Below are 26392 nucleotides of genomic sequence, written 5' to 3' on the forward strand. Positions count from 1 at the left end.
TATTTTCAGGGAGGGCTTATTTCAAGGGGAGGGTTTATTTTCAGTGAGGGCTTATTTTTGGGGAGGTCTTATTTTTGGGGAAATACGGTAGCAGGACATGAGCTATACTTTCAACAGCCTCTTGTCTACAAGGGGTCAAAATTAGCTCATAGAGCAGTGGACTCCCCAACCTTTTTGGCTCCATGGACCAGCAGCAGTGGCGGAGCGGAGGGGGTGGTTTTGTGTGCGCAGCCTAATTCTTCTCATGAGCAAATAAAGCTTGCCCACAGTTTTGTGGTTTTCCAACTCGATTGCAGAAAATATGACTTTACTAACAGAGTGGTCAATTCCTTGACTGCACTACCTGACTCTGTGGTTTCTTCCCCAAACCCCCAAAACTTTAACCTTAAACTGTCTACTGTTGACCTTACCCCATTCCTAAGAGGTCTGTAAGGGTCGTGCATAAGTGCACCCGTGCATCCTAATATTTCTTTTTACTTTACTTTTACTTTACATGTATTCAAATTATGTTTATACTGTTACCTGTTATCTTATATATGCTTCACAAATAAATAAAAAATAAAAAAATAAAAATAAATAAAAATTTATGTAGTATAATATCTTGCTGGTTTGTGGGGCAACAGTTTATCTCATATGAGTAAAAATCTCTCCCCCACCCCACTACTTTCTCTCTATTTCTAATGGTTAAAAAACAACTCTTATTCAGTCTAAGAAACATAGAATTACAGGTAGCCCTTGAATTACAACCATAGTTGAATCTGAAATTACAGTTGTAGGTTGTTGCAGTTGTTCAGTCAAGGCATTACATAACCAGACCCATTTTTTTTGACATTTTTGCAGTAGTTGTTAAGCAAATGCAGAGGTCATTAAGTGAATCAATTTTCCCCAATGGCCTCCCCGCCCCCCAGAAACTGGAAGCCAAAAAAAAAAAAAGGTCACAAATCTTGGTCATGTGACCATGGGGGACTGCAAACAACTGTAAAGGTGAGCTGGCTGCCAAGCACCCTAAATTTTATGGCATGACCATGGTCCTCATAACTTCAAAAACAAGTCATAAATACCGTTTTTTTGGAGGGGGGGTCCATAAAACCTTCAAAGGTCACTAAGCTGCCCATCTTAAATTGAGAACTACTTGTAATGCAGCATTGTTCAAAAAATGAACCCCATTTAGTATCAGGGAGCTTCACTTTTAAACACAAAATGCAGTTCTTACCTTCCAGAGCAAGGTGTGGATGATGGTAACTGTTGTCTAACACATACGGATAGTGTCTACCGTGCTGGGAAAGGCTGATGTAACAGTTGTGCTGTTTTGTATCAAGTTTCATTTCATTTTCACCAATGTCATGTCGGACACTGAAGAAAGTCATCGTGATGGAAGTCTCTAAAATATGCCTACTGTCAACTGACGGGTTTTTTTTTTTTTCATTTTAATAAAATGAATGTCAGAATCTTCTTAGCAATATTTTCTTTTATTATTGCTAATTCAATAAATAAACTCTAAGTTTATTCAGAGCATGTTCTCTAACACTTTACGTCAGAAATAGACCCAGTATGGTGTAGTAGTCAAGGTGTAGGAGTGATGTTGAGGTAACCTAGGTTCAAATCCACTCTCATTCATGAAAGGTCACTGGATGACTTTGGACCAGTCACTTTTTCTCAGCCAAGGCCTTCCCAGAGTTATTTTTTAGGGGAAAGTAGGAGGAAAGAATGCTAACTATGCTGCCTTGAGCTCCTGAACAAAAGGTAGGGAATAAACCTAGCAAGTAAACAAATAATTGTCCACATATATGACAGAGAAGCTAGCCTTAGTAAAGAAGGCCAATCCTTCACCCTACAATCATGTTGTATTAAGCTAGAAGCAAGCTTCCTTGAATACAAAAGATTTAAGAGCTTTACGTGGGATTGCTTTGTCAAAGGATCTTACTGCCAACTCCACCCCACCTACTCCACCCTGTATACTGCTAGTAATGTAGCTATAAGTATAGTCTTATTGAGCCTCTCTTTAAATAGCATTATTTTATTACTGATTGGTTTTCAAATGTACTGGGTTGAAACTGATTAATGTTCCGTGGGACCTCATTGTAGAATAGATAATGCTAGATAAAATGGATGTAACCAATGAGTTTATGTCTCCTTCCTTGTGCAATGCCCTGTCCTAATACACGTTGGTTTACCCAAGCAGATTGCCTTTTGCGTGTCTACACAAGGATGCAAGAATCTGTTCCTTCATACCGGAATTATGCTTCTTGTCTTGCTGCATTGGGAACGCTGTGTTGTAGCTCACTGCCAGTCTGAATAGTTGCACCCAAATGGCTGTTGGTCCAAGGCCAGCCTTTTTGGACGAGCTGAGATAAGATTCTGTCTGAATTTTGAGAAACACATTTGGGGACAATTTTTTTTATTTCCTTGGCTAAATGAGTATTGCATCCTTACACAGGTTTTCCAAATGCAAAATTTAAGAAGTTTATTTGTTGGATTTACACCATCCTATTTATTTAGGAGCTTACAAGGGCACACATCAGGGATATGCAACCCTAGCAATTTTAAGTCTTGTGGATTTCAACTTCCAGGAGTTGAAGTCCACAAGTCTTAGAAGTTGCTAAGTGGCATACACAATTCTCCTCCTCCATTTTCCTGACAACAATCTTGTGAGATAGGTTAGCTTGAGTGAGGGGGTGATCACCTAGTAAAGGCCAAAGGTGGATTAGAAATTGAGTCTTCCCAATAACTTAACAGCATTTAGCACAAACTAGCCGAAAATAGACCAATCAAGTCCAGGCTGATGAAGATTAGATTTCTATGTCAGATGTAATCTAACACTGAGCCAAAATCTGGTGGAGAGGGCTGCAGCCGGTACTGTTTTTATCACAGTTTTCATCTCTCTCAAACATTCTTAATTGCCAATCTGGAAAAAAAAATCTTAGAAGGAGCTTCCTGATGATGCCTTCTGTTTGTATTTAACTGAAGTGTGGGATGCCAAGAAGACAGTAAACGGCTGGAAGAAAGATAGTTGTTGAAGTAAAAGCGTGACCCTTAGTAATGATAGTAGCAGCTCCACTGAAAAATCTTGTGATGGCAGTTCCCAATTAGACCTTGCGTTGGCTTGCAATTGAAATATGGGAAACCAAAATGGCTGGGGACTGTTAGAGAGATGATTGTACGGTAAAGGACAGAACATTCACACACATCCCTCTTGGTTGTGTTACAGTTAAATACGGGCAAATGGGCAAGTAATTTATACAGCACCCATGAGAATCTCATTAAATGCAGGTAGCCCTCAACTTATGGTCACAACTGAGCTCGAAATTTCTGCTGCTGAGACAGTTGTTAAGTGATTTGTGCTTCATTTTATGGCCTTTCTTGCTACAGTTGTTAAGTGAAGCACTGCAGTTGTTAAGTTAGTAACATGGTTATTAAGTGAACCTGGCTTCCCCATTGACTTTGCTTATCAGAAGGCCACAAAATTATCTTGATCCCGGGATACTGTTATAAATAAAGTGTCCAAATTTTGATCAAATGATTGTGGGGATGCTGCAATGGTCGTAAGTCATTTTCTTCAGTGCCATTGTAACTTGAAACGGTCACTAAATGAACTGTTGTAAACTGTTGAACTGTTGTATGGACCACCATATCTCTTTTTCTTTGCCGGAAATTTTCTCTCATCAAACTAACTGGAAATTGGTATGAAAAAATGCAAAATAATTTTTCTGCAGGTCCCTAATTTGGAATGAAAACGCTGAGGTTTTCCTGAGGAAAACGCTCCCTAAATCCATTGAGGATTTTGATTTCCGACTCCACAAGTCAAAACTGCTAGAAACAACCACCAATAATCAATGGTTTTAGTTCAGAGTGAATGTCAGATGTTAGTAAGCCAACACTGCATATGAATTACGTGAATAATTTTACTAGTCGCTTTCAAATTCCCCCTATTAAAGAAAAAAGAAAAAAGAAAAAAGGAACAGGCATGTTAAAAGCATTAGGCGACATGTGCACTAGGCCATTACATTGTACGAGTCAAATCCATCTTAATAATGTAAGAATTCTGTGTCCTGCCTTTGGAGATACAGAATTATTCTCATGCCAGGCATTTAGTAGAAGCTGTATGATTCCCAAGCAGCTTCTAAAGATTAGGTTAAAAAAAAAAGCAAGAATAATAATCTTAAATGAATAATGTATCTGTGATCTCACAATTTGGGAATTGCTCTTATTCAAATCCCAATATTTCAATCATTGTGTACCATGTGAACAAACCAGCCGAGTTTTGCTTAAGGGACATGCTAGATGAATAATCCAGTCAAGGATAATGCATTCTCTTTTCCCCTATATACAGGTAATTCTTGACTTACAACAGTTCATTCAGTGATCATTCAAAGTTATAGCGGCACTGAAAAAAGTGACTTATGACCATTTTTCACATTTAGGACCTTTATAGCATCCCACGATCATGTGATAAAAATTCAGAAGCTTGGCAACTGGTTCATACTTATGACCGTTACTGTGTCCCAAGGTCATGTGATCCAATCTTTTGACAAGCAAAATTAATGTGGAAGCCAGATTCACTTAACAACCGTGTGTATTAACTTATAAGCTGCAGTGATTCACTGCAAGAAAGGTTGTAAAATGGGTAAAACTCACTTAACAAGTGTCTCACTTGACAACAAAAATTTTGGGCTCAATTGTGGTCATAAATTGAGGACCATCTGTACCAAAATAACGCCTAAACTTAAAACTTGGTTCCATACCCTTTCAGTACATCTCTAAAGGAGTGCCTTGATTTAATTATTATTCTATTTGGGAGGCCGTGCTTTGTCTTGAAAAGCTTTCTCCCTCCATTTCAGTGAAATAAATCAATTTTAAATCTTCATGCAAAATAGATTAACCAGCAAAGGTAAAACTACATTCCTTCTGGTTTTTCCCAGTGTAGACTACGTTAGTTCTCTTCCACAAAGTACAGGTGAATATGATCTGTATTTGGACAGAGTCATCATAGATGTATATTTTTGCCTCAATGAGTGACCACACTTCAGAATGGTGGTGACAATTATATTTGTGCAATGGATAACAGTATATGGGCTGCCTGTGTCTGCTCTGTATATCTTATGTAGCAAATCCTATATAAATGAAACTTTTAGTTTTCCTGGAACTGTAATTACCGTATTTTTCACTCCATAAGATGCACCAGACCATAAGACGCACTTAGGTTTAGAGGAGGAAAACAGGCAAAAAAATTTGGCGTAGCAGGTGTAGTGAGGGCAGGAGGCAGAGCCTGAGAGGACCACAGATAGGTGTCATCTCGTGTGCCATCTCTGCCTATTGACTCCTGCACGGCGGAAAGAGTTGAGCAATGACAAAGAAGTGGTGGGGTTCAGCACTGTAAAAGGACCCCGCTGCCATGGCCGGACTGCTATTCACCAAAGGACCATAAAGGACTTTTGGAGGGGGGTAGTGTGTCTTATTGGAGCGAAAAATACAGTAATTTATAAGCAAGATTTTAGAATTCTGGGCTTTCTAAAATATTTCATCTTAACTTTAGTCTCTCTCTCTCTCTTTTTTGTTTGTTTGTTTTGTTCTGAGCAGAGATATTCCATTTTATTTTCTAAGACACATTTTTTGCCTATCTGGCTATCAAGGCCATCCTTCAAAATTTAGAGGCTGTCAAAGGCGGTTTGTTTTCTAGCATACCAACTTTCTATTGTTTAAATAGCATTTAAGTAAACATTTTTTTAAAAAGTAGATTATGTCACCAAGGATTGTTTATGGATGATTTAGTCCCCACAAGCACCGTGGGTTCAAATCAAATCAAATCAAATCAGCAGGTAGATTTATGGTGGTGAAAATCTCTTATGCAGCATAGACAGCTCCTGCACACAAATATCTTGTAGGTTATCAGGTTATTTTAGATATATAATATGCAGAGACAAATATTTTGAATATGAAAGATGCATACAAAAGGTCCTGCCATATGCAGGCTGTCGCCACAGGAGACAAAATACTGCTATGTTGTGATTGTCTCTGTCTCCTTCTCTTTAAAGAAACATAATTATGGATTAATGTTGATCTGGATAATCCAAATAACCCTTATTTAGACTAATCTGCCCTGTTCCAGGATGCTGAGTCTCTGAAAGGAGACAACAAATGGATTTTTGGGAAAGCATTCCAATGGTATGGTAAAATTTGGAAACCTTTTTTAAAATAATAACTCTGTTTGGTTATTATCATCCTAACTGAAGTTTTCATCACATTTTCTTTCCCAATGTATTTGACAGAAAGTCTAATTTGACAGTCGCTATTAGTCATTTCCAAAGGCAATTGACTGAGTTGCAGGAATGCCAAATGATGGGAATGGTAATAGCTCAAGGGCTGCACTGCAAAGCACCAGATTGGAGGAAGAAACCCATCCAGTTATTATTCCATGTGTCTGTGCATGTGCTGTAGGGAAAAGAAAGGAGAAGGGAGCAACAGTTATCACATGACATGATTCTCTGGAAGCAAATATCGTTCTCCATTATGACTACCATGTTCTTTGTAATCCCTGGAAGGTTATTTTGAAAGAAATGCAACTCTTAACCATGAGTGTAAGGGACAAATATTTGTGATCAATTAAATAAAACCTCCACATGCAATTTGCTCTCTGATGCGTAGACATTTTGCACGTATTTAAAATTAATTCTATCTCAGGATTACTTCTCTTATTAAACTTAAACTTAGACTTAGAATAACTTTACTTTCCGAATGTACACTAATAGGCATACATTAAAATGAAATTTTGTTGCATACAGCTCTCAAAGGGTCACCATCTCCAATATACATTACATAAATATGACAAAATAAATAAATACAAAATTATGCTGTGTCATATAATATACTCACATATATTATATGACACAGAGAAACTACACTCTAGTTTGGAATGATATGATTTTAATATCCCGGGATGATTCCAGATTCTATAGTAACATTTTAAAAGCCACCTGTTTAAACCAGCATTTCTCAACCTCAGCCACCCCTTTTAAAATGAGTGGACTTCAATTTCCAGAATTCCCCACTAAACAATTTCTGTGAGGTTCCTCAAAACCCTTGCTGCTGAACTGCAAGGAAGAAAGAATATTATAATCTATCTTTAATGTTGATACTTTTCAGCCTTCTGGTCAAAAGGGACCAAGCAAACACCTGATTCGAACCCAATTTCTTTAGCTTTTTGTGAAACAAGAGATTCTGAAGCCAGTGTCCCGCCAAATACGATGGAATGGGTAGCAGCCCCTTTACAATCCCAACCCACGTGTTCCCGGCTGCAAAGTGATCTCCGTCTCCCTCTGGCTGTGGATAATGGGATTTGAAGTCCATTATCTATCCCTCTCGAAGGAACCAGGCTGGGAAAGGCTGCTTTAATAAATGCGTGAAATCCTCCCTCACTGTTTTTTTTGTTTTGCTTTGTTTTGCGCTGAGACTTTTCTTAAGCGGCGGGACATCCACCGAGGAGCCTGAATTTATTAGTCGCTGGCCTCAGGCGAGTTGAGGGTAAACAGTCCGCCTTAAAACCGGCCTGCCTGTTGCTTTACGAGTCACCGCTGGGGGCGCTCGCACGCCGAGTTTCTGAATCGCTTTCGCCTCTTTTCGCTCCGCTTCGGGCGGGGACGGGACGGGGTGGTGGAGGAGGGGAAACGACCGCGAAGTTAATTATCATATCTGCCAGTTGAAGGAAGGGGGTTGTACTTGGAAAGCGCACAGTGGAAAAAGGACCTGACGAAATAAAAGTAGCGATACAACCAAGCTCGATCCCATAGTACCGGTGGCGGCTCTAGCAGCGGCAAGCGCGGCTTCGGCATATTTTGGGAGCTTGAGCTCGGCTTGCGGGCGAGGTCCTCCTGGACGCTCGCCCTTCTCTCTGCCCCGGCCCCCCAACTCCATTCATTAGCAAACCAGCCTCCTGGCTGAGAAGGACTGAGCTAGTAAACCGAGCTCTGGGTCGCCGGTCGGGAGTAGCCGGATCACAGAACACGCTGTGTGTGTGCGCGCAAAACTTTTTTTCCCCCCTTCCCAACTTTTGGAAACTCATCCTTTCCAAGGAGTTTTCATTAGTCTTCATCAGGACTTCATAACGATCGAGAGGAGGGGAAGGGAGACCTTTCTGCGGTCTGGAAATTTAATTCTAAGCGGCAAGTCAACCCAAACAAAGCTTGCGACCCCCTCGACCATCGCCGCCTCCTCCTCCTCCTCTCTCCTCCTCCAGCAAGCGAAGATCCGGACGCGAAAAGTCAGCTAGCAGCATCGTTTCCAGCGCCTGGATTTTCTGCTTTTTTTTTTTCATTTTCCCCTCTGCCTCCCCTTTCTATCAGCTCGCCCGAAGACATTCGTTACTTGGGAAGGCGATTTCGGCTCCCCCTGCCCACCAAAACATGCAGAATTACAAGTACGACAAGGCGATCGTTCCGGAGAGCAAGAACGGGGGCAGCACTGCCTTGAATAACAATCCGACCAAAAGCTCCAGCAAGAAAGCTTTGTTGGTTTGTCTCGACCTCTTCTGCCTCTTCATGGGTGAGATTTGAACCGAACAGATCCTTTCTCCTGATTTAATTCTCTTTTTTTCTCCCGGATATCTTTCCAAAAACAAAAAAAGGGGCAATCCCAAACTTCCAGCCTCGGTCGTTTGCACAAACTTTTCTCCTCCTTTTCCACAACCTCCTTGTGAATACTAACCAATTCTCCCGTTTTCACTCTTCGATCGCTCTGCCTTTTTTTTTTTGCAAACTTTCATTCCAACCCCGTTTCCTGCAAACTTTTGATGGCCTGAACTTTCTCGCACTGATTTTCTGCAAGAATATCGTTGTTTGGGGGCTTGTTTGCACCCTGTTCTCACTGACCCTAGGAGAGGCTCCGCGGGTGGGTGGGTGGAAGATCTCAAACTCTCCATTGTCTTGCCTCAGGTGACTGTGTGTAAATTATTAGCCAAAGCCCTCCTTCGATTTGAGGCACGTCCCCTCTTTGGCCCTCTCCCCCTTAATGGGCTTGATTTTACTGTAGGAAAGCACCTAGCTCCGAGATTGACTCGAAATAAAAATGGATGTCCTACTACTGAGCTGAGCCTCGTGTAAACAAAGCATCACTTCCCGACTCGCAACTTTAAAGGCAACTGAGCAAATGAGGCGCCGTTTCTGTGGGCTAAATTCATTTGGTTGCTCCTGATTGAGCTACTCAAATTTTCCGGGGCGGGAGGGGTTGCTTTTCATGTGTTCCAGGTCTGAAGTGTGTATGTGTGTTTTAAACTCAAGGAAGGATCCTATTTGCAGCCGTAGTAACAAACTCGGAAAAGGTTGTTAAAGGGGTTAGGAGGGTTTAGGGGGAGGGAAATATGTACACACACCCCTCATCATAAATCTACACAGAATGGCAGTGCATCAAAGCCATAGTAATTGGTGAGCTTGAAAGTTTGTTTTGTGGACTTCTGAGGGAATTGAGAACTTTGAAGTCAGCAATATCCCTTTTAAATAAGAGTTGTCTTCTGCAACATGTGGGAAGGGGCTAACATTAATTCCCTCCTCCTTGCAAAAACTCCACTGTTTTAAGCAATTGTGTGACATGCCACAATCTGATAGAAAGCCTGCTTTTGGGCATCTAAAACTTACACTTTTAGACATAGGGACCCTCCCAGACAACATTTTGGATGATCATAGTAAGGGCTCATTATGCTTCAGTTCTCATGAATGACAGGCAAGTGGTATATGCACATAAATGCAAAGGAGGATGAGACTTGCTCAGTACATAAGCAGATGTTAAAGGATGTTTAGAAGTTCTGTCTGTCCCTGGTAAACATTGATCCTCTTCATTAACACTGCAAACTATCCAGTATTGAAAGGTGCCTCTAACTTCTTGACTAAAAAGAAAGTTTTTCAGGTAATTCTGCTGATACTGCAGAGAAATAGAACAGATGGCCATGAATGCTATATGACATTTGTACTGAGCTGTTTGTTCAAATAACCCAGTGTGGAAAAGAGAAGTATGTACTCCAAATTTGTTATGATAACATGATCTAAAAGATTGTTCCTTTCAACCATTTCTTCTCCATTTCTAATATATTAGATGTATGGATGACTTCTTCATTTTAGGGTATGCTGCTTGAAGGGATTTTACAGCTAGTAAAATAAATAAGTTTGTACTGAATTGGGATCATATTAAGGTTATTTCTGACTTTATCCATTTATCAAAGAGCAACTAGCCTCTTTTCCCCAAAACTTTATTAAATTTCAAAAAAGTATAAATTATAAAACAAAGAAAAAGGTTAAAAAGAAAGGGAAAAGGGCTGGGAAAGAAGTAAATACATGCTCTGATGAACTACATGATTTGCATACTTATTCTTATGTTGAAAATATCATATGATAACTATTAGTAGCAGACCACAGAAAATTTAGTCATTTATGCTTATTAAGAATCTGGCTTTGTTGACCTGTAATTTAATTGCAGCTGTGCAGTTTGCAGTATGATAGATTTATAATGATGTATATATATCAGATGGTTGAACAATTAAACATCTTTTAAATGGGATAAGACTATGATTCTAGAATTTCTAGTGATTGTGATTGGAATTTCTGGGATTTGAAAAGCCAGACCAACAAACTTGGGTAACAAATGAAAATGGTCCATTGGAAATAGAACATTCATATGACTCACTCAAAGTATTGCACTTTAATAAAACTTGCAGAAATGTGATCTTATTCTATGCAATTAAGACAATATATCATATTGTTAAGCATATTATAATCAACATTAAGCAAGAAGTAATATATCTTAACAGTCTTCGTGATTGGTGTTTATATTCCTAAATGCAAAGTTAATTCTATGGTAAGCAAATTAGTGGCCATCTGCTCCTGTATCACTCAAGTAATTATAAGAGATTCTGAACATAAATGTGTTTTTTTTATTCAAATGATGTTATCTCATTAACTTCAGAAAATACAGACACTCTTAGACTTCTGGCATACAAAAATGACATTTTGAAGCAAAGAGATTATTTAATAGTATGTTTATACATGTGAATTCCTTAGTCTCTTTACAGGCTAAACAAATCTCAGACTTATTTTCCTCTTAGAGTTTTTACATTGTTTCTCCCTCATCTGCCATGCATAATAATCTATGGAGGCTAATGCAAACTGGAAAAAGAACCTATCTGTAAATGAAGACTAAGGGCGCTGCTATGGTCTGTTGAATAAGGTGCAATTAAAGGTCTGATCCTGTTTCTTAAACCTAAAATAGCATATATTTTGGGATTGCAGCTTCCACTGTATTCCCCAGCTATTAATACAGGGGATGCAAATTGATTTTGGCTACTGGGTTGCACAATTTCCTGTCAGTGGGTAACATTCCTGGAAAAAAATCACAGGTTCATGATGCCACCCTTTGTATTTATGAAAGGCACTTTATATAACTATAAAATGTTTTTTACGAAACAAATCTAGAGTAACATTTATTGTGACACAGATTCTTTATAGACAATATTTTCTTATGTCATTCTGCTATTGCACTCTTCCAACCAGAGAAGTTAGAGGCTGAATTCTCTCCAGATAAATTGGGTTTCTTACTTGGAATTGTGAGGGTTGTGGGCACCCTATTATTATTCTTGAGCAAATGTCAGATTCAGTAATGTGATATGCAGAAATCCTTCTACAAATGATTGCTCAACTCACTGTTTTGTACACTTTTCACCAAGTTAACATTAGATACAATCCTTTAATGCTTTGCCCACTGTGAGATTGCTAAGCAGGTAAATATACGCTTATATTTCCTTGCTTTTATTTTAACATACTCCTGGACGAATGTTAAATAGAAAAATATATCATCAGGGTGACTTATATCATTTGAGCAGTTAAGTCATTATACTGATTTGTCATAAAATTAAGCTAGATGTAGCTGCCCTGTGAAATAGGTTTCACTCTAACCATTTAATCATAGTTCTCTCCCCTAATACTTCCTTCATCACACTGAAATAGTTCATACTTTAAACTAAACCATAATGTGGTTTATTTAACTTTACCTTGGCATGTTCTGGGAACTCAACTGTTATGGATTGTAAATTGTAGTCTAATTAACATACATGGACCTAGCCATTTATGATTTATTTCAGGCCTTCCTAGGAATAATTCCCATTGAATTCCTGATAGTTTCCTTCTGAATGAAGTTAGGCTGTCATTTTAAGCACAGGACAGCTTCTCTGCCTTAGAAGAGACACTTGAAGTGGGAGCTCTTTGGCCAATAAATCAACACTTGTTTAAGAACAGTAATTATCTGTACAGTGTTCTGTAATGAAGCCTCCAGCTAAACACTGTATTGTCATTTGCATATTCCCTAAGGTACTTCTTAAAAAATGGCTTAGTTATTGAAAAATGTAGCAGTTACAATTTTTATCCTGATGTTATGATAATATTAACAATGCTTTACTTATTCCTCCATATTGTAGCAATCAATTAGCTTTCACATAAAAATACAGTACAATAGCATGTCACTTTAATAACCACATTCATAACATAGATGGTCTCTGCTTTGAGCATATTTTTCATCATTCTGACAGTTTGGCTAATTTCTGAAGACCTCTGTTCATCTGGTTCCTATTATTAGGCGCTAATATATTAGGCAAAGATAATAGATTCTGCCCCCTCTTTGGGTTTTTTTGTTTTTTTGTTATCCCCTACAAATATGGACCTCAAGGATCTGGAAGAAATATATTTACCATATATTTTTTTTAAGTAGAAACATTCAAATACTATCAGCTTTTCTAAACTGAAAATTAAACTCCCTGATAGGTGTTTTGCTTTTATCAGCATTTAAAATATTTATATTGTAGAAAATGTGGTCCTAAATTCACTTATGGGAATAATTCTCACTGAACAAATTATTTTACTTGTGAATAAATGTTCATGAGGTTGACTGATCAAAGTGGTAAGAAGTATATTCTAATTCTTGAAGATCCTTGTGATTACCAGCCACCAAACACTTAGATGCTTCATTAATACATTGGGGTTTGTAAATAGACATGGATAAGATTATTCTGTTTTTTTTTAAAAAACTCAAGATGGCAAACATATCTAATGCTTCTTCCTCCAACTAGTCTCCCCATTATAGCAACACTATGAGGTGAGATGGACTAAGTGAGAGTGAGATGGACTAAGTGAGATCCCAGAACCACCTAGTCAGCTTTCATGCCTAACATGGGACTAGAAATCACAGTCTCCTGGTTTCTAGCCTGGTACCTCAACCATTAGACCAGATTGTTCTGGTAATGACTGGCAAAATACATGGTCATGGGATCAGTGACATAACATAATTAACAAAAAGCCTTTTGTGTTCCAGCAGGTCTTTCTATTTAGTGTCATTTAGCATGTTGACACTTGGAATGAAAAGCCACAGCTTAATGCTAGCCATTTCTACTACTGTAAGAAATAAATCCCATTGATTTTAGTGGGACTTACTTAATCCAATTAAATAATCCCTTTGGAGTATTATGGCAAAGTGCTACTCATATACCCTTAAAAAAAGTGAAAATATGAATGATTTTAAGATTTATGAGCTGACGAGCATGAACTGGCATCTTGATAAAGATCTATAGGATTATTGAGTTATCAAGCATCAGCTGAATTTACTTCTCCAATGATCTTTGTAAATGTAGGAAGAGCAAGTGAATAACCTTTTCCTGTGAGCACTCAATTAAGGACACTTAAAAATGGGCTGTGTATTTTCCCACATATCCTTGTACTATCTTTTACTTGGCTATGGGCCAGTGTTTTCACTCCATGATGACAATTAAGGAAACAAGGTTTTTGTTGTTGTTATTGGCTTCCCTTTTCTTATACATAATATATAGATTCAGATTGTCAGTCCAATTACTGCCAGTTGCTAATTTTCAAATCACTTTTTCTAAGGATGTAAAATAAATGATGGAATGAAAGTTGATAATGAAAGTTGGTAATTGTCTAATTTTAAATTCATGGAAATCAATGAATGGTTCAGATAGCTATTTTATGGCCAAAAATGTTTCTGTAATTAACAGTTATACTCATTAGGATTTCAGTAGGACTTACTGTGCTAAGGGTTTAAAACTTTACCAGAAGGTTAAGAACAACATTAATTAGTGTTTTGCTGAGATATTGGGCAAAGTTTTTTCTTTCCTCTGCTGGGTGTATACCAGATGAATCTTCAACCATAAAATCCTATTCCTGTAGGATTTTAATCCAATGATCGTTTAACATGGTTTTCAAAACAAGGAAACTGTTGAAAAAGAAAGGTTAGAATAGATTTTTTTTTTTTATTGGCCAAGTGTGATTGGACACAAGGAATTTGTCTTGGTGCATATGCTCTCAGTGTACATAAAAGAAAGATACGTTCATCAAGGTACAACATTTACAACACAATTGATGGACAATTACTTTAAAAGAGTTCTGCTAATTTGTTTTATTTTATTGGTATTCCACTTTTATTATTTTTACAAATAACTCAAGGCAGTGAACATATCCAACATACCTTCCACCACACAACAACCCTGTGAGGTAGTTGGGCTAACAGAGAGTGACTGATTCAAACTCGTCCAAGTGATTTATTTCATGGCTAAGACAGAACTTGAAGTCACAGTCTCCTGCTTTCTAGCCTGGTGCCTTAACCACTAAACCAACTGGATCTCAAAAACATTCATAAAGAAAACAAATATATTAGATTAGATTCTGTGGACAGCGAAGAAGCTTATTGACATTACAACTGAGTTACAGATGGAGTGGCCTTGGGCAAATTGTTGTTTCTGAGCCTGATTTCTCCAGTCTCCAGTCAGAATAATAATGTCAGGGCAAATGAGGTAGGAATCATAAAATACTTTGAAGAGTGGTGTGATGCTTTTTATTACTTTCTCTAGAACACATTCTTGTTTTATGATGATAGATGTTGTATACTATTTAAAAATACTAAAATGCATTTTTGAAATCCCTTCTTATACAAATATACTTAGAATCCTGTACTTGGGTAGCTTCTAGTGAAGTCTCTGGCTTGTCATGTCAACACACTGGAAATGCAAACTGGTTTATTTTATTTTTTACTGTACAGCAATAATTAGTTTTCTAGGCATGATGAAACCACCTGAGTACTCCATTTTTTGTTCTTTAAAAATTGTGAAACTGAAATAAATCAGTACATAAAAAGATATCCTGTATTGGAATAGTAGTTTGTGTAATGTACCAAGTAACAGGAGGAAAAATGGTAAATAATTGGCTTAATTGGATGCCAAAAAGAAATACATTTAATTAGTATGTATGAACTCTCCCTTCACCCAATGTAAATCATTATGATTTTTTTTCCATATTCTCTAAACTGCTTAGCATACAGGTGAAAGAATAATAATTAACACTAGAGTTAAATATCTTCTCCTTTAGAGCAGTTGCCACTAATTCAATGGGACTCACTCCTAAAAAGGGGAAGGAGATTGCATATTTATCAATAAAGATGAATTGAAACAAAAAAAGTTATTGGGTTCAAAGGATATTTATTCCATTTTTGTTGCTTACAAATTATACAGCCTTTATTTCTGAATGCCGTGTTTCCTGCCAGGGTTAACCATTTTATCTGTTTACTTACCAATTTTTGAGACTGCACAGTCATTATATTTAGATCCTATTTAAAACCCCAAGTTTTAATGACTGTGTGATCCACCAGCTAATGGTTTGGTTAAAGTTTATACTTTCAGTACAGTATCCTTCATAAAATCCTGTACCTGTATTAGATTACTGTAGATACGAAAAACAGCCTTGGAGCAGCAATGAATAGCTTGTGCATCTCCCCATTTGCCATGCTGTGCACCTCCAGGCAATCAGCAGCTACATTATCTGCAACTGCTAAGCTTCAGCTTCCACCAACTCTAATTTGCATGACAAATGGAAAGGGATGATCTCAGGTCCAACCAGTATCAATTGGAGATCTCCTTTGTACTTTTTACAACTCTGATCCATGAAGTGTTTAAAAACATTCAGCATCTGCTGGCAAAAAAGCATTGAAACTTGCTTCTCTCCGGAGGATGCTATGGATTGGCAGATCACAAGTTTTTATGTTTATGTTGCAACTGATACTTACATTCAACTACTGAGGATCTTTTCTATTGCATCAATCAGTTACTTAAGACCAAGCAGGAGCTGATGAGCCGATAATGCCTTTGTTACCTCTAAAGTTTATCCAAGTAGGTGAATCCCATGAACCATTTTTGAAGTGGATTCAAGCATGGTAGTGCTAAAAATAAAAAAGACACTTATTTTATCTGAGATATTTTCTAGCATAAAGGATATTTTAAAAAGATAAGCAGTCTAGAAGTATTACTTTGGCATTACCCAAAAACAATGAAGGTTGGCAGTTCTAAGAATGTGATTGTGGAATTCAGTCTCATTCAATCAAGAGAACAGTTGTCTAGCTTGTTCACTACTATAAATCTCAATTAATGGAAAACAAGCGCATTTTTGTCAATCCAGGAGCAGAGGGTCACTTCTATATTTTTAAACACATTTGCAATAAGAGATTATTTCGTATTTAATAGGATCAAAGCTGTTGGGAAATCAACAGCATGCTTTACATCATTCTTCCTAATCTACTATTAGATTTGAGATGCTACTCAGAGGTGTTAGATTGCAGATTACATAATTCCCAACTAGTATTGCTTAAAAGTTGTTTTTATTTTTTTTCTGGTCCTTCTACATGTTTTCATTGAATATATTGCAAGTAAAATCTGCAGTTAGTCCCAAATGCGTATGGTCAGTGGTGAAATCCAATTTTTTTTACTACCGGTTCTGTGGGCGTGGCTTGGTGGGTGTGGCAGGGGAAGGATACTGCAAAATCTCCATTCCCACCCCACTCCAGGACCAGCCAGAGGTGGTATTTGCCAGTTCTCCGAACTGCTCAAAATTTCAGCTACTGATTCTCCAGAACCTGTCAGAACCTGCTGCATTTCACCCCCGTATATGGTCCAATTTTCCAAGTTCCATCGAAAATACAAAATCATAAAATATGGTATATAAAAGCCTGATTTAAAGCCTAATCCCATAACTAGCTCCGACAGTATACTACAGGCTAGGTATTATTAAAGTTTCTCTTTTGAAGACTGGAAGCAAAAACTAAAGAGACAGCTGATACCTGTCTCAGGAGTAGTATTCACTTACTTTCCCTACCAGTCCGTGCACATGCTTTGCTGGCCTGCACATCTTCCGCGCATGCACCCGGCCTCAAAAACATGCCTAAATAGGATGGCATAGAGCCCAGGTGGGTGATTTCTGCTACCGGTTCAGGCGAACTAGTCTGAATCAGCTGAATACCATCTCTGATCGTATATAAATATACAGTAGGTTTAAACCTGGACCATATGTCCAAGCAGCGTATAAAATTACTAGTTTTGAATCTTGACCCCTTTTCCAAATCAACATGATTATCAGCATTATCAACAACTTTAACATCCATAATGAAGGAATCATGTGAAAATAATTTGACAGAAAGTAGTTCCCAGCAGGCAGGAATGGCTTGCTCCAGGTCCTGGCACTAGAGAGTTCCATCTGGCAACACCAAGAAGAGAGCCTTCTCTGCCATGGTTCTCGCCCACTGGAATATCATCCACCCACTGGCCTTTTGCAAGGCATTAAAAACTTGGGTTTGCCATCTACCCTGAGCCCCTGGCAGTAGTAGTGAGCCTGTTTCATGGTTAATTCGTATGTAGGATGTTATGAATGTTCTTGGCAGCTATTTTATGCTTTTGATTTTTTAAAAATGTGAGCAATTTTATCCCATTTTTATTTTGTTTGTCATTATCAGTTGTCCAGAATCATGTATATCTAATGAGCATCCATACAAATGTATTAAAATGCCGTAAGATATTGGGAAGGTAGAGGTTTTGCTAGATTGGTGGCTAGTTACAAGTGTAATGTCTAATCAATAAAAGTAGCTTGTGAAATTGCCAGGGGTTGTCATCACTTTGAGAAAGGCAAGTAGAAGGCAAAATGGATTGTTCAGCCAAGCTTGTACGGATTTGGGGTGGCAATTAGCACACCTGTGGTCAAGTACAACATCACCAATTCAAGATAGATATATACACTGCTTTCTTAGCTGAATACCACCAAACCTCACTTAATGTTCTTAAAAAGTACAGTATTTGTTGACTATTAAATTTAAAGGTAAAACAGCAAAATAGCTATGGCAACTTTTACTTAAGCCTCTATTCTTCCTAGCCTTTTTCTTGATTTTGGTTTTTCAAACTCAGTTTGCTTAGTAAGAGGCCTTATTCAGTGACCAGTGGACTAGGTGAGGTCATGTTTTTCCCTTCCTATTATGAATACCTATAGGCATCAAGCTATTAAAATGTAACAACATCTGCAAAATCAATCATGAGTGTCATGGCTTAGAAGTTTCAATACACAGGATTATTCTTGGGATTTTTGTAGATGATGGTTTCAGCATCCCAAATCCAGATTTACTTTTTCTCTAGGATTAGGATGTTGGTTACTAGGGTCTAAATTTATTTTGGATGACTCTTGTAGCTTCACACAAATGAAGATAGCCCTTTGTGGAAAGCTGCATTTAAGTGTCCATCAAACATTCTGCATAATATGCCAAGCAAGGAATTAATTCATTACCAAGTGGCAATCTCCTGTCTTCTGCAGGGACTTCCTCTAGAGAATGAAACAGGTCTTTTCAGGCTCTGAGGATCTTCTGCCATGAAATAATGCCAACAGGTGCTTCTTTTACATTCCTATCCAGTGTACAGAAAGTTCAGGTTTTTCTCCAGTTTAAAACATTTTGATCTTCTCTGTGATCCACAACCATAAGTACTGTACTACATATCTTTTATTCCAGATTTAGATTAGTGGCTGTTATACTCTGGGGAAAAATGGGATCAAGAAGTTAAGGCAGATAACCTGGTCCTCAGTCAAACCTTAGGAAAGGCAGCTAATTCCCTACTGAAGATTATATTGTATTGATTATATATATTGGATTTATATAAAATACATTTTAATTTGTCCCATTGACCCAACCTGCTGGATAAAATCTGTCTTGTGTATTCTTATAGTGTTACGGTATTTACTGCAGTTTAGAAATTAGCAAGGTTTCTTCTGTTCTCCTGAAGCTGTGTTAGGCACTGTGGATTGAATTAATATTCCAAAACATTAAGTTATTTGTGTCTGCTCTTATTTGTAACAGGTGGGTAGTAAGGTTAGGTCTGAAAGCAGAATCTTCAGTTGGGAAGAAAAACTTCAGAAAAAAATGGAGAGAAACTAATTATGATGGATCCCCTGTTTGGTCCAGATTATTTCTGGTTCCTTTTCCCCAAGCCTAGAATTCAGTAAATACTCCGAGTAGTTTCAGTATTTTCTTAGAAGCAATAGCTTCAGGTGCTAATTCTATGAATGCTACTTTGAGTAACACGTTAATGCACTAACTTTTTTTAACAGGCTACTTACAGCTTCCCTCAATTGCTATTCATGAAAAATGGTGGCAGTATTGCATCCCAGCCACAAATCCACCAGTGTCTTTTATTTTAAAATGGGGTTCGAGTGCAATTGTTTTAAGTAAACTTCTTTTTTTTTAAAAAAGTGAAGATTCTGCATAGGTTTGATTGGGAACAAAATAACATCTTCAAAATTGGTATTAATTCCCTTTCCAGAGTCCTTCTCCCCCCCCCCCCCATTGTAGGCTTCCTCGGAGTTTAGACATTCTGCAATAGAGGCAGGCCCACCCTTTCTTTTCATGGGTTTGCTGAAGCGTTGAATTCAAAAAAAAAAGGGGAGAAAACGAAGAGAACGTGAAGTATGCGTGTCCCAGCTCTTTGAAATCTTTGTCAGCTGTTTCCATTCTTCTGTGTGGGGAAAAGAACAAGGGAGGTGGAGAGGCATTTTCCTGCTAGTTTTTTCTTTTTCAGTGCTAAAGCTGTTAGCAGAGGTTAGTTCCTGTGGCACATAATTTGCACAGAAACCTGACTGAGCTGTCTTTCCCACTCTTATGCTCAGTGTAGGCATTGTACAAGCCTGGTCTCCATGGCAACTGGCCAAGAACACCAAGCTAAGGTCTTCTAGCAAAAGAGACCCCGTTGCCATGGTTTTCAGGCAAGAATAACACCATCCCAGAAGCCTTTTGAGGTAAACTGGTAATTTTAATGCAGTTAATTGTATTTCTCACCCAAGCAACCTCAAACAGACTTCCAGTGAAAAATTCTTTCTTCCTTGCAAGTCATCTTCTCCCACTGCCCAGGATCTTCATTAGAGACGGAATTATAGCCAATTGGACAAGGAGGCATTGGTGGCTGTGGCTGGAATCAGGAGATTCCACGAGTATGTCTATGGGCGCTTCTTCGTTTTGGTCACAGACCACAAGCCCCTTTTGGGCTTGTTGGCCGGTGACCGCCAATCGCCTCCCATCCTTTCACCCCGCATGTCCAGGTGGACCGAGTTCTTGGCGGCATACAATTACCGACTTGTATACCGTCCAGGCCGGGCAATTGGCCACGCAGACGTCCTTAGCCGCTGCCCGCTTCCCGTTGACCCGGCTCCCGTTTCCTCGGTGCTACTCCTTGATGAGTGGCAGGGGCCAGTATCGGCCTCTGACATTGCCAGAGACACTACCTCTGACCCTACCCTATCCCAAGTTATTGACTGGGTACTCAGGGGGGTGGCCATCCGCAGCCGTACCTCCGGAGTTCCTACCTTTCCAGCGCAGACAGCATGAGCTGTCTGCGCTGAACGGATGCCTCTTGTGGGGAAACAGGGCAGTGGCACCCGAGGCGCTTAGGGTGCCAATTTTAAATAGCCTTCACGATGCCCATCCTGGCATCGTACGCATGAAGGCCTTGGCCCGCAGCTATGTGTGGTGGCCCAAATTGGACCGCGACATAGAGCTGTGGGTTGGACGATGCCAGCGCTGCCAAACCTCCAGACCAGCGCCTGCAGCCGCCCCTGTCAGGGACTGGGAAGTCCCCAGTCGCCTTGGTCCCGAATCCATTTGGATTTCGCGGGACCATACCAGGGTCAAACCTTTTTAGTGATCGTCGATGCCTACTCCCGCTGGGTGGAGTTGGCACGAATGCAGTCCACCACAGCTGTTGTGTCTTGTCCGCTCTCACTGCAGCCGGGGTCTGCTTATCTGCTCCCGAACACGGAGGAATGTATGCCTCCCGGCCCCAGTTCTGGCTCCATGCCCAGACAAGCTGCAGAGGAGGGGGCACCTCCCGGTCCCAGCCCTGGCTCCATGCCCAAGCAGGCTGCAGAGGAGGGAGCATCCCCCGGCCCCAGCCCTGGCTCCATGCCCAGGCAAACGGAGCAGCTAGACTCCTCCCCCTCCTCCACAGCATGTGAGCCTGAGGAAAGTTTACTTCCAACAACAGCTGATTGGAGTGACCCTCGCATCAGAAGATTGGATAGGCGGAGGCAACAGAAGGAAGGGAGGGGCAGGCCTTAATGAGTGCTGAGTCATGGAGCCACACCCCATGGCCTATATAAAGGATCTGCTTTCTGGCAGTCTCTGAGTCAGGCAAAGTCGAACTTATCTTGCTGAAGTCACTTACTGGTCTCCTGCCTGCTCTGAGGACTTTGCTAGGACTTTGGGCAGAGCTGCAGAGGCAAGCCTGATTCGGATTTCCCTGACCCGGCTGTCAGCGGAGGAGTGGGACACGACAACAGCGGAGGCGACCATTAGGGTCTTAGAACGGCTTTTTGCAACCCATGGGTTGCCTGACATCGTAGTGTCGGACAGCGGGCCCCAGTTTACGGCGGCACCCTTTCAGACCTTCCTTGCCAAGCATGGCATTCGCCATGCCCCTACGGCGCCTTTCCACCCGGCCGCTAACGGCCGGGCAGAATGGGCCGTAAGATCGGCTAAAGAAGCACTGGGCCGTTTGGGGCCTGCAGATTGGCACGCTAAAATCTGCCAGTACCTCCTGGCGCAGCACGCTTCTCCCTGCCCAGTTACGAACCTGAGCCCCTCTGAACTATTAATGGGGCGCCGGATCAGAACTAACCTGGACCGGCTCCATCCATCTTACTGCCCAGAGCGATGCCCTCGCGGGGAGGGTGGAACAAGGTCCTTTGCAGTAGGGGACTTAATCTTTGCTCAGAATTACGGGTCACCCCCAAAGTGGGTGGCCGGCCGCATAGTAAGTTTAACCGGACCCTGCTCTTACAGGGTCCGATTGGAAGACGGACGAGAATGGAGGCGGCACATAAATCAAATCCGCAGGCGGCTCTCTACGCCCCAGGAGGCAGACCAACAACTTCAAGATCTATCAACGCCGCCTATTGCAAACCAACAACTACAAGGTCCATCAACGCCCCCCATTGTACACCAACAACTACAAAGTCCACCAATGCCCCCCATTGTAAGCCAACAACTCCAATTTCCATCAGCGTCCCCCATTGCAAACCAACAACAACCAAGACAGCACCATGCAGCTAACAGAGACTATATACAGGCCTCCGGCTCACTACGTCCAGGGCCCGACTTCAGTCTGGCTCCGGCTGTCCCACAAGCTGTTCCGGAGGGACTCCAACCCTCAAAACCCGGAGCGTTCTCGGCGGGGGACTTACCAGAGGCACTGGGTTCCAAGCTGATGACAGGTCCTGAGTCGGTGGCGAGAGCAGCGTCCCAAGCCAGGCCCGACAGAGCCTCGGCACCTCCTTCTCTGCCGGGCGCCGCCCCTGTACTCGGGAGATCTGGGCGGAGTCGACGTCAGCCCGTGCATTTGTCTGACTACGCATGCGCTAACTGGGAGGGAAGGGGTGTAGAGTCCTCGGACTTACGACGCCGGCTCGAGCCTTGCCAACAGCAGACGGCTGCTGATTGGTTAAGGCGCGAGCCGACTAAAGAGCGGGAAAACCGCAGCGCGGCTATTGGAGCCGCCTTCTGACAGCCGGCTATTTCAAGAGCTGTCAGAGTTCTCCTCACCAGTTCTCCGTTCGGGTTCTTGTTTTATCGTTGTGCCAGCTCAGCGCCTGTTGCGCTGAACAATAAAGCCTGTTTGTTCCATTCGTTGTGGCCTCATATTACCAATGCCTTACAGTACATAATAGACATCATACTAAATTTCTTTAGAATCAATACTTGGCTATTAAATATGACCTTTTTCAGATTTGAAGTGGCTTTTTCTGTATCCTGGAACTTCCTTGGCCTTGCTTTCTGGGAATTTTTGGCAACATTTCTAAGCATTTTGAAAGGTGAAGTCCCCCACACATCTAGAGGAAGACTGCTTTGAACCAAACATCTGACTTCATAGCCCACCATGGACCCTTCCTCTTTATTCACCCCCTCTACTCATTACTAGAAAGGCTAAATTGTCTCTCCCTATAACTTAAACCCTATACCATAACTTAGGCCCGTGATGGCGAACCTATGGCACGCGTGCCCAAATGGCACATGGAGCCATGTTGCCCGGCACGTGCGGTGTCACCCATTCCTCTTCTGGGTTTCTGGCGTGCATGCACGTGCAACAATAAGCTGGCCTTTTTGCATGCAGCAGTGCTGGAAACTAGAAGAGCTGGTCTTCCGTTTTCCTGCGTGAGCATGTGAGCCAGCCAGCTGGTCGTCGCATGTGCATGCGTGCCAGAAACCCAAAAGAGTAGCTGGCTGAAACGGGAAGTTCATTTTCGGGTGCACACATGCGCCCTGGGCAGCTCCTCTTCTGGGTTGCTGCCTAGACTTGTGCGTGCGCGCATTCCCTTTTCGGCACTCCATGCCGAAAAGGTTTGTCATCACTGACTTAGGCCATATCAAGATACCAAGTGAGAATGCTTCTGCATTTATCATTTTAAGCAACAACCCTGTTTTCATCTTAGCATACTGGACAAATAAATGCAGAAGCATTCTCAGTATCTTGATATGGCCTAAGGGCTGTCTACAATTCCTTAAGTGACAGAAAAGTAAGATTGTGTTTATCCCTCTCCCCCACTTCTAATTTCTATTTTGCCATGTTGAAAAACCAGAAAATGATTCTGTCTTTGTTTCCCTTCCCATTAAGCTTCACTTACTGACAGGACAATCACCACCAGTCTCTCTCTCTAACAAAGGATAGGTGATACAGACCAGGTTTATTTAGATGCATAGAATGGTGGGACACTCAACTAAGACATAGCATGTACTAAGAGGGATGGCCAGTTCTGTCTGATGGAGTCGGTGCTCCTAATTCTGTCGTTTGAACTATTTTTTGAACAGGAAATTTTAGGAAATTCTTCCTAAAAAATAATAAGTTGCTTTTCAGAATTAGCCCAGCTGGCAAGTAACAGATATGGAGAGGGCTTGGAGTTGACTGGTAGATAAGAGCAGTGATCAATAGAATAGTGTTTCAAGAAAATGACAGTTCCTGGCACTAAGGTGATATTGGTCTTTCCTGCGACCTAGGATGAATCGCCACAGAAGGCAATTCCCAATGATCAGAAGGAAAAGATACTATGGCAGTGTTCAATGTGGCCAATAAAAGCTGGGCTGATGGCCACTCCATGGTGAATCAGTCAGCAGGTGACCATTGATCATATCCACAGTGAAAATTTTGCCAGATGAAGAAGAAGGCTACTTTAAAGCCAGGACAGTTAAAGATGACTAAGCTGCCCGCCCAAGTGTGGGGGATGAAACAAGGGCAAGATCATGAGATCGTGACAAGAAAATTGATTTCTGGGCTATATTTTTGTCCTGTTTAGGGTGAACAGAGCAGAAGAAAACTGTCTCATTCAAAGATTAAGTGGGTTGGTTATTAAAGGCAGAAGGAGAATGATGAATCACAGACACAAAGCCTTCTCCTATGCCACCCAAGAATTGTTTATTCAGATAAGGCAAACAAATAAACCGATGTTATCAAACTTTATCTTCAGAGTGAGATGTGTCTTGAGTTCTGTTTTCATCAGAGGAATAGAGGAACTGAGGTTTTCTGGGATTCTAAAATTGCCTTTTTCAGACGTTACCAGTTGCTCAGAAAAGGAACACATGACAAGCTCTTTTAGTCAAGATTAGTTGATATCAACAAGCCCCTCTTCCATTTTGATGTAATTATTTGGCTGTAGCCCATTAATCAGCAACACTGTCTGCTCCTGGAATTCCATTGTGTGTGTCTCTCTGTTTGATTATATCAGTAGTCTGCCTGGTGCTTTGATTGCATTTTTGAAGGCTTAGATTGTATTGCCAGTGGCATATTTATACAAATAAGCTATTTATAGTTTGGGGCACAAACGAATCAGAAGCAGGTGGGAAGCCGAGTTTCGTACGAGGATCCCTAAGGCTTTACCAAATGGGCGTATTCCTTTGCATTTATTTTATTGAGGTCTTTACGCTGCTGTCAAAGTGGCAGCACTTTTCAGATGCTGGAAAACTGATGCCTAATTATAAAAATCTTGTGAAGTTTACAAGTTCTGGTTTGTCTCTGGTACTTGGGTTTCCTTCAAGCAGGTGGAGAAAGGCCCCTAAGACACCAGGCTAATGTTGTCATTAAATCGCTGGGTTGTGAAATCCAAAACCAGAGAGCAAGGGCCAAGTTAGACATGACTAAACATGACATCTCTTCAACAGCGTAGAGTGGAGCTGAGGCTAATTTTGAGAACAGGGGTGCTGGTGCATGAAGAATGGAGAACATTACTTATCCATATATATTTTTCTAGACCTAACCTAGTACCTTCTAGATCTATTGTATTATAACTCCTATCATCTCATCAACACGGGACCGCTACTTACGGGACCGCCTGCTGTTACCACATGCCTCCCACCGACCCGTGCGCTCCCATAGAGAGGGACTTCTCAGGGTGCCGTCCGCCAAACAATGTCGGCTGGCGGCCCCCAGGGGAAGGGCCTTCTCTGTGGGGGCTCCCACTCTCTGGAACGAGCTTCCCCCGGGTTTACGTCAAATACCTGACCTTCGGACATTCCGTCGCGAACTGAAGACACATCTTTTTATTCGCGCGGGGCTGGCTTAATTGGATTTTAAAAGTGAATTTTAGCAATTTTAAATGGGGTTTTAATTGACGATAATTTTTTAACATCAGGCTAATTTTAAATAAGTTTTTTAAGGGTATTTAAATCGTGTATATTTGTATTGTTGGTTTTATTTTGCCTGTACACCGCCCTGAGTCCTTCGGGAGAAGGGCGGTATAAAAATCAAATAAAATAAATAAAATAAAATAAATAATAACACAACTCTAGTAAAGAGGGATCATAGGAATTGTCATTATTGCAACATATCACTGCAAAAGGAAACTACCAAAAAGGAATTTGTGCAGGATAGCATTACCTGTTCTGTCTTAGACACACTTTAGGGCCTGTTCACCGCCCTGAGTCCTTCGGGAGAAGGGCGGTATACAAATTAAAATATTATTATTATTATTATTATTATTATTATTATTATTATAGATTTCACTTTTGCAGTAAGGCTGTA

At 40.7% G+C, this 26392-nt stretch overlaps 1 protein-coding gene across 2 annotated transcripts in view; it reads left to right on the forward strand.

Moving 5' to 3' along the window:
- The first annotated feature begins 7758 nt into the window (after window positions 1–7758).
- The window catches only part of PLPP3 (phospholipid phosphatase 3), a 99349-nt gene continuing 80715 nt past the window's right edge, over window positions 7759–26392 (forward strand). Inside the window, exon 1 of one of the 2 annotated variants that reach the window (XM_058175111.1) lies at window positions 7759–8535. In XM_058175111.1, the coding sequence (XP_058031094.1) occupies window positions 8397–8535 (139 nt within the window). In that variant the 5' untranslated portion in view covers window positions 7759–8396. The remainder of the gene's footprint in view (window positions 8536–26392) is intronic. The other variant, XM_058175113.1, reaches the window with a different exon arrangement.

This window comes from Ahaetulla prasina, chromosome 3 (genome assembly GCF_028640845.1).
Source record: "Ahaetulla prasina isolate Xishuangbanna chromosome 3, ASM2864084v1, whole genome shotgun sequence".
NCBI classification, from domain to species: domain Eukaryota; kingdom Metazoa; phylum Chordata; class Lepidosauria; order Squamata; family Colubridae; genus Ahaetulla; species Ahaetulla prasina.